We start from the raw sequence: 9,147 nt of genomic DNA on the forward strand, positions 1-9,147 counted from the left end.
GGTACACCCATGGTGGTCCTTGCTGGCAGGGTCTCTGTACAGTCTTTGGAGCTGGGGACTCTGTATGTGGTGCTCCTGTAGGACAGAAAATTTTCCGAATGCATCCTAAAATTCACAGCTGAAATTTTCTATGATTAAAAAAACAGATTTACACCCAGGCACAGTGGCATACACCTGTAAAACCAGCAACTCAGGAGACTGAGGCAGGAGGGTCATGGGTTTGAAACCAACTCCTGCAACTTAATGAGACTATTAGAAAAAAATACAAAAAAGGGCCTGGGATACAATACAGCATCTCTAGGTTCAATCCCCAGTACCCCCCACCCCACACACACACACACACACACACAAAAAAAAGATTCACAAGAGGAAACACACAAATATATAAGATTTATATGACATGAGAACCTTCAGAAATAAAGACCCAAAGATGGTTTGGAGATATGGCTCAAATCCATGTAATTTTGTGGATAGTCGTGCAGAAGTCTCACCAAAGGACAAAAGGGTATAAACTAATGGTGATAAACTGGGGTGAATCTTAGTAGGCCTCTTTATTCAGATTCTCCTTGGCATCTCTGTTTTCAATAATGAAGACATTCCTTTCCTCCCCATAGAGGGGACCCTTCTAGAATGAAGTCATGACATAAAAGAAGGTGAAAGAGTTCTCTCACCTGCTGCAGGGAAGAAGGATGGGTAGAGAGAGACGTTCCTGTTTCTGTTTTCTCAAATGCCACCATGCCAATTTTTGGTATAACATGTCCTGATCCTTGTCACCCCCAAGCCCTTGTCCCTCCTCAGACCAGGAGACAAGCTCTGCTCCAGTAGTTTCAGCCACTGCCCCATGTCCCAGCTCACTTCCACCCTGCTCCTCTCTCATCAGGAAGACCCCCACCTAATATCTCTGTGGGGTCCCAGGTGGGGTTTTCTTCTGAGTACCTGACAGCTTCTCCTTAGAACCTTACAACTCAAAAACCTCCAAGGCAAAGAACACTGAGGCTGGGTCACCTACAGAATGAGCAGTCAGAATAACCTCAGAAGCAGAAGGGGGAGGGAAAAAAAAAGAATAAATATCAGAAAACCATCCTGACACAAGGCAGGAGTGTTTGTTGTGCATGCAGCCGCCTAACTCTGCCCTTAGGGAGAAGCAGCCACCAGGGCTAAGGACAGCTACCCTTAGCTTCATCCTTCTGGAAACCAGAGAGGCAGTCTGGAGAGACTATCTTGGGAGAGGTTCACAAACTGGGATCTGCAGATGTGGGTCCCTCTTCCTCACCTGGGAGGTAAAGAATTAGGGAGGAGCTAATCCTGGTCACCTGAGGAATGCTGTGTAGATGCTTCCTTGCCAGGATTCTGGGGGAAGATTTGCTGCCTCCAAGAGCTGCACCTCTTGCTCCTGGGAATGCCAGGCAAGTTGGATGACACCTGACCTCTGGGAATTTGCCCCTAATCTCTGGACATCTGCTCTTTCAGGATCTGGGCATGGAGTCAACCTCACTGGACGATGTTCTGTATCGCTATGCCAGCTTCCGGAACCTGGTGGACCCCATCACACATGACCTTATCATCAGCCTCGCCCGCTACATCCATTGTCCCAAGCCGGTAGGGTGGTTGTGGTCTGAGCCAGCCAGGTCTTGGGGTGTGAAGTGGGCACCATTCTGGGCAGAGCAATGTAGGGCCCAAGAAGGATGAGCCCCCTCCTGCAGGCACTGAGAAGGTGGCCCCTCATAGGCGTTATCAGCACAGACGAGTTTTTTTGGGCTTATGGGGCAAATTCATCACCAATTTTTTAAATTTTTTAAATCTTAAAAAGGCATGGTGGTGCACACCTATAATCCCAGCAACTCGGAGGCTGAGGCAGGAGGATCGCATGTCCCAGGCCGGCCTCAGTAACTTAGCAAGGCCTGTCTCAAAGTAAAAGAGGGCAGGAATAGGGTTGTAGCTCAGTGGTTGAGGGCTCACCTAGTGCCTGCAAGGTCCTGGGTTCGATCCTCAGCACCACATAAAAATAAATAAATAAAAAAGATATTGTGTCCAACTATAATTAAAAAAAATATTAAAAAAATAAATTAATGAAAAAGGGCTGGGGATGTGGCTCCATGGTAGAGTACCCTTGGGTTCAGTCTCCAGTACCAAAAAAAGCCCTATATTCTACAGCCCTTGAAAAACTGGAAACTTCATCATGAGGCCCTCATCCCTACAGAGTGACAGCTGACAGGCATCCTTTTACGTGGAACCAGTACACTGCCCAAAGACATGCTAGAGAGGTGGCCAAGATGGAGGAGGCAGGAGATAGTTAAAATTCAGCCCTCTTTGTCTGTCTAACAAGTCAGGGGCACAGGTCCAAGACCTAGAAGTGGGCTTCTCCTTATTTGCACAAAAGTACCATATAAGGCTAGCAGTGGCCTTGCCTTGGGTTCTCCTGTTTGCCTCAGTCCTCACCACTCCCAGATTTATCTTCCGCTCTGAGGTTGTGTGTCATGTTATGCAACCATTTCACTAACGTCCCTTTCTTACCTGGCCCTAGAGAGCTACAAGAAGCAGCTCCAGCAGTCTCTAGGCTTCAAAATTGCTGCTTAGCCAGGCCTGGTAGCACAGCACACACCTATAATCCCAGCAACTTGGGAAGCTGAGGAAAGAGGATCTCAAATTCAAGGCCAGCCTCAGCAGCTTAGCAAGACCCTGTCTCAAAAACTAAAAAGGACTAGGGATGTAGTTCAGTGATAAAGAACCGCTGGGTTCAATCCCAGTACCCCCACCCCCACCCCCCAAAAAATAGCACTCAACCTCTTGTGGATGGTCCTGCCAGCCCCAGGGTCTAGGCTGGCTCACCCTGGTCTGTGCAGCAGGACCCTGGATTAGGCAGGGAGGGCCAGGGGCAGCTTCACACTGAGCTCTTCTATGTGGTTTTGGTTCCTTCCCTCCCAACCCTCAGTTTCCGACAACTTCTGAAAAAAAGTGCTTCATCCATGATGGGCAGAAAATCAGAGCAGAAGCAAGAGGTATGGAGGGAAGCATCCATTCTCAGAGTAGGATCTGGGATTAGAGTAGGGAGATGGTGTCCTAAGCCTATACCTCTTTTAGCCTATTCCATAATAACCCAGGGAGTTAGGACTTTGCCCAGGGGAAAAGAAGCCTCTGGGACTAAGCCCTTTGTCTAAAGCCTTCTCTCTGGCTTCTGGGGTTATGGGGCTGACTTTAGACGGCTAGATATTGGCTAGGGTCAAGATGGGAGGCAGCAGACAGCAGGAATGCTGGCCTCAAATGGGAGACAGTAAGAAAAGACAGTAATGAGATCTGTGGACCTGAAATCTCAGGGACTGGGGGAGAGAGCCAGTTGGTACCAAAGGCCACGGGGAACCAACCAGCTCAGTCTGGAACCACCCTGGCCTCTCATTCAGATTGATCTATCCTTGGGAAGCAGGAAAGTTATCAGAAATGGGCCTGTGGAGAGAGCTTAAAGGCTCTGAACCCCTGCATTTTCTAGAACAGGAGTTGAATTGGCTTATAGGTAAGAGGAATGACAGGCAATATGCTCTCAAAAAATATAGATAAGCTATGATTTTTACACCCATGAGAATTGAGGAGAACAAGATTCAGTTAATGAAGTGATCTGGAAAAGGTCATATCTGACCTGAGAGCTGTGGAGGGGTTTGGACCCATTCAGTTGCCTGGTGCTGATCAGGACATGGGAAGTGGTTAAGTGCCCTAAGGCTCCATGAGACAGGACCAGGCAGGACTAGGAGAAGAGAGCCCTGGGTGGGCACTGGAGGGTCCACATATGTGCTCTTAGTTCAGGCTGCAATAGAAAGTACCATAAGTTGGAGTGCTTGTAAATTTACTTTTTACAATCTGGAGCCTGAAAGTTCAAGATCAGGGTATCTGGTGAGTAGTCTCTTATTGGCCACAGACTGCTACCTTCTCCTTGTGTCCTCACATGGTGGAATGAGAGCAAGAGAGCTCCCTGGCCTCCTGTTATTAAGGCATTAGTCCCATCTGAGGGCTCCACCCTTGTGACCTAATCACTTCCCAAAGCCTTATGTCCTAATACCATCACCTTGGGCAATAAGGTGTCAACATATGAGTGAGAGGGTGGGCAAACCTTCAGTCCATTACATGACATGATCTTTCTCAGATCACTGGATTACCTGAACTTTGTTTTCTTCAACTCTAAAATGAGTACCAAGCCAGGCATGGTGACACACTCCTTTAATTCCAGCAGCTCAGGGGGATCAAGAGTTCAAGCAAGAGTTCAAGGCCAGCTTCAGCAATTTAGCAAGGCCCTGAGCAACTTAGTGAGACCCACACTCAAAATAAAAAAAGGCCTAGGGGTACAGCCAAGTGATAGAGTGCTCCTCATGGGTTCAATCCCCAGTACCAAAAAATTTTAAAATTTGCAATAAAAATAAATAATATGGACATCAAAATCATCTCCTACCAGCCTGTTTCCAGACTTCAATGAGATTATTTGAGAGAGGCCCTTGTGTGTGCCTGGCCTGGGTGACCAGGAGCCAAGGTGGCAGCAGATCAGTGAGCAGCTACCTGTGCTGGCAGTGTGCTCAGGCCCTGCAGGTCTGTTGTGGGAACAGAAGAAGATGTGGTCCTTGCCCACTTGGTGTCTTGGAAAACAGCAGGCTGGTCTCTGGGATTTCCAGAGCCAGCTGGAGTACGGTTGCCCCTACTGGAGGCCCAGTACCTGGCCCCTGGGTCCCCTGCCCCTCCCAAGGCCATGTGGCAGGAGAGGCTCTTTTGAAGAACTCTCCCAATTGTGGATGAGACAGGGATGAGAGGTCCTGGCTCTGGGGTCCCCAAGCTGGTGACTGGGGTAATCCCACTGCAACTCAGGACTGACACCAGGACTTCCTCCTCTTAGTTCTTTGCATCTGAAAATCCCCTAACAGCCCAAGTTGTGGGCCTAGAAGTTGTAGACCCTGCGTGCTCTGCTCAAGCCACACAGGCCGCCTCTCTGTCAGAACTGCCAGCTATGAGGTGGTCTCCATCAGCTATGAGATGGGAAGAAGGAAAAGGGCTGATCACATGGGGAAGCATCTGCAAGACAGCCTTCCCACTAAGATGGCCACCCGGTAGCAGAAGCCGGGTAAGGTAGAAGGGAAGCCAGGCAATCTCAGGCAGAGTCCCAGGCTGAGGCAGAGACTGGGCTTTCACACTTCTGCCTCATTTGTCCCAGGTGAAGGACTTCCCAGGAGAGGTAAATTCCCAGGCACTTCTGTCTTGAGTGTCCCGGCAAAGCCAGCTCTAGTAATCTGAGAGCCATGCTGAAAAGGAGCCACAGATGCTGCTTGTTGACTTCCCGTTTTTGCCCACCTCTGTTGCTGCCTTTCTGACCAGCCACATCACGTCTCCAGAATGAAATCTCCTCCCACTGGGTTCTGGGCTTCCACTTTTGCCCCCTTACTTCCTGTACTCTGGAGAGCAGCCAGAGCTCGTTGGTATGACAGGTAAATTGGATCTCATCCATATCTCACTGAAAATCCTTCAGAAATAAAAATAAAATTAAAAAGCACCACAAAAAAAATGAAATTAAAAAGTAAATTAAGGGCGGGGGATGTGGCTCAAGCGGTAGCGCGCTCGCCTGGCATGTGTGCGGCCCGGGTTCGATCCTCAGCACCACATACCAACAAAGATGTTGTGTCTGCCGAAAACTAATAAATAAATTAAAAAAAAAAAAAAAAGTAAATTAAAACTCCATCTCGGGTTTCATCTTTCCTACTCTTGACCCTGAATGCTCTGCTCAAGCCACACAGGCCACCTCTCTGTTCTTGGTACATTGCTGAAGCCACCTTAGGAGGTGGCTGTCCCCTTGGACACAACATGAGCCTCCTCTGGCTACACTTTCTTCTCCTGCTTTCAGACTGAGCTCAAACATCTTCTCAGAGGCCTTCTTCAACCAGCTCAGAGATGGAGGAATGAAAGAGGAGATAGAGGAATAAGAAGGTAGGAAAGAAAGGAGGAAACAAAAGGGGAGGAAGTGCCACTCATGTGTGATTTTTTCCCCCCAATACTGAGGATTGAACCCAAGAATGCTTTATCACTCTATATTCTCAGCCTTTTTTTTTTTTTTTTTGAGGGGTCTAAGTTACCCAGACTTGTCCTCGAACTTGCAATCCTCCTGCCTCAGCCTCTCAAATCATTGGGATTATAGGAGTGTGCCACCATGCTCAGCTGTGTGTACTTTAAATGTCAAGAGACAGCTGCCTCCCAGATATGAAGCAGCCACATGTGTCATGCTAACCTGGCCTGAGAGAATTATGGCAAGAGGCAATGTTTATTATGCATGTTACATGCCCTGCACCCAGCCCTCCATTGGGTTGCTGGCCCCTCTGCTTTAGGAACTTCTTTCTCCAAGTAGTGCAGACCAATGGCTCTTTGTGCAACCCGACCCCACTGCCAAGCTCCAGATGACTGGTCCAAAAGTGGGCACTGGCAGAGCACAACCAATATGCCCTGGAACCTAGACTTGAAACTCAGACACAGCCCTGACTCCTCTGGGAACTGGAACCCTGAGAAGTAAATGGCAGGGGCCGGGGACAGCAGTGTGGACACAGCCATATTCCTACCATGTGAGTGGCATGGGAAAGAACAGTCTGCAGAGAAACAGAGGAAGGCAGGGTTGAGAAGAGGAGAGGTGAATGGACTTCTGCACCATGTTTTTATGAAGTTGATCAAGCTTAGCTGCCTTTGGATCCACAAGACATTGTGTATCTGTAGAATAAACATTTGAGCCAGCTGAGTGGCTTCTGGTCAATACGAGAATCCTAACCTATGCAGGAGGCTCATTGGCAGTTTGTAGGATCAACTCTCTGTAGCTCTTCCTCTTATCCAGAGAGGAAGGTGAAGGAAGGAAGGGGCCATGGTGCAATCAAGGTGTCTCAGGACAGTGTAGGTTCTCCAGACCTATCCAGTGAACTGTCTGGAGGTGTCGGGAAGGATCTCTTTAAGGAACTTCTCAGTGACATGTTGGAAAGATGCTTGAGGCAGGCCTGGAGGCCCCTCAGGGAGGATCCCAGTGCCCTAACACTGCTCCATCTCCTAGCTGACAGAAAGTGATGCCATCTGCCACTTTTCCTCCCTCAGGGACCTTTGTAAAGGCCCCCAGTATTACATAAATCATTGTCCTTCCCTCACTCATTCATAAATTCATCATATTGACCACCCTGCTCACTTCTGCGGGACACCATTCCAGATAGAGAGACTGTGGGCTGGTTTCTCTGCTTACTCCTTCACCACTCTCTGCCTGGAGTAAGATCGGGGAGGGGGGGTGGGCAGAAAGAGTGGAAGATCAGGGACTTACTCCTTTCTATTCTCCCTGCTTCAGGAATTGTCATGAGCCAGGCTCCAGAACGGCCTCAGTTCCCTCATTTGTAAAGTAGGTATGTTAGGATTGTTCTAAGCCTGGTTAGAGGATTGAAATGAGTTTATACATGCAGCGCACAAAGGAGAGACCTAAAGTATCATAAGAGCTCGATAAATGTTAATAGGGCTGAGGGTGTAGCTCAGTGGTAATGTGCTTGCCTAGCATGCCAAAGGTCCTGGGTTCCCAAAATCCCTAACACCGCAAAAAAAAAAAGTTATCTATGGTCTATTTAGTTCAGATGAACAAAAGCGAACTGTCACTTCTGTGCGATCATTAGCTCACATTTAGTCTCAACTACCACTCTATTCAGTGTCCACATCTATTGTCCCAGTTTAGCCAGTGAGGCTGAGGCTCCCTGAATTTCTCTCTCAGTCCGGAGCCTCAACCTGCACACAGCTACCCCCTTGTGGCATAAGTGGTGCATTGACACCCTTCTTTTACCTCTTTGTTCTCTTTCTTTAAGGCTCAGCTGCCCAGGCCTAGAGGGTGGAGGGAAAGTCTATGCTCCCCCACCCCACCCTCCAATTTTGGAACCCTGGGAAGTGGTTGGAGGAGGAGCCAGAGATGAGGAGCTCAGTGCTCAGCTTTGGACCAGCTGCTTCAGGAGACTGGCAATGTTCTGTCCTGGGAATGCTTGGCAGGCCACTTGATCCCACCCACTGCTTTAAAGCATCTGACCCAGTGCTTCTCCACTTTGGCTGTACAAGGGAATCACCTGGGGAACTGTTTGAGCTCCCTGTGCCCTAGCTACCCACCCATCTCTTTTGTCACATCCCATTGTTTTACCCCCAAGCCTGTGCTGACCAAGGCCTCCTTATTGGAGATCTAGTGGCCCCCGTGGTCATCTGACTGGCCATCCTCCTCCTCCCTGATGCCCACAGCTCCACACTATCCTGCTTCTCTGTGCCTTCTCAATTTCCCATGTGAGCAGCGCTCCCCCTGCTTCCCCCTCAGTGTCTTCCCGTCCATTCCATGTGACTAGACTAAGAAAGAATCTGGGTCTAGGAATCTGATGTCAACTTTAGGGGTTGTCAGTGAGACTGCCTATGGTGCCAGGCAATTCCTGCTTATTTATCTGCCAGCCTGAGGCAACAGAACATGGCAGTGCTTCCTACCAGGTGCAGTGATCCCAGTGACTCGGCAACTTGACAAGATGCTGTCTCAAAATAAAAAGTGCTGGGGATGTAGCTCAGTGATAGATCCACTTTGGGTTCAATCACCAGTACCAATATATATGGGGGGAAGGGGCGAGGCTTGTGGAGAACGAGAGTCCACAGGTGGGCTCTAAACAGTGCCGTCCACTCTGGGCCCTCCCTGGCCTGCAATTCCTGATCTCTTCTGTTGTTTCTCTATTAGCCCTGCCTGGCCTCATGGACTTCGGTTTTCTCCCTTCCTCCTCTGTGTAACAGTAATGACAGATATTCTCTATTAGAGGGTTGGGATTCCATAAAGTTCTAGCACAATACCTGGTGCATGATAATCCAGGGGAGGGAATGAGGGAGGCCTAGACCAAAGCCGTAGCCACAGAGATAGCCCAAAGTGTTCAGGCCCCAGATTCTCACCTGCCCCCATGCCCCATCACACACACACAATCTGTTTCCTCTTCATTCAAGGATGCCTCATGTTTCTTTTCTTCACCCTAAGTCACTACTCAGTCTGCTCTTAAAGCCCAGCTCAAATCTGAGCCTGGGCAGAAGTAACCTTCCTTCTTCACCCATAGGGGTTCAGTGTATTCATGCTGGTACAGATCAACATATCCATTCCCCCCCCACCCC

The 9,147-nt window shown here is 48.9% G+C and overlaps 1 protein-coding gene across 1 annotated transcript in view; it reads left to right on the forward strand.

The window, feature by feature from the left end:
- The first annotated feature begins 1,299 nt into the window (after window positions 1-1,299).
- The window catches only part of Lrrc75a (leucine rich repeat containing 75A), a 13,977-nt gene continuing 6,129 nt past the window's right edge, over window positions 1,300-9,147 (forward strand). The window contains exon 1 of the mRNA XM_015506794.2: window positions 1,300-1,599. Coding sequence (XP_015362280.2) covers window positions 1,480-1,599 — 120 coding nt within the window. The 5' untranslated portion in view covers window positions 1,300-1,479. The remainder of the gene's footprint in view (window positions 1,600-9,147) is intronic.

The sequence above is a fragment of the Marmota marmota genome, unplaced genomic scaffold (assembly GCF_001458135.2).
Source record: "Marmota marmota marmota unplaced genomic scaffold, marMar, whole genome shotgun sequence".
In the NCBI taxonomy this organism is placed as follows: Eukaryota; Metazoa; Chordata; class Mammalia; order Rodentia; family Sciuridae; genus Marmota; species Marmota marmota.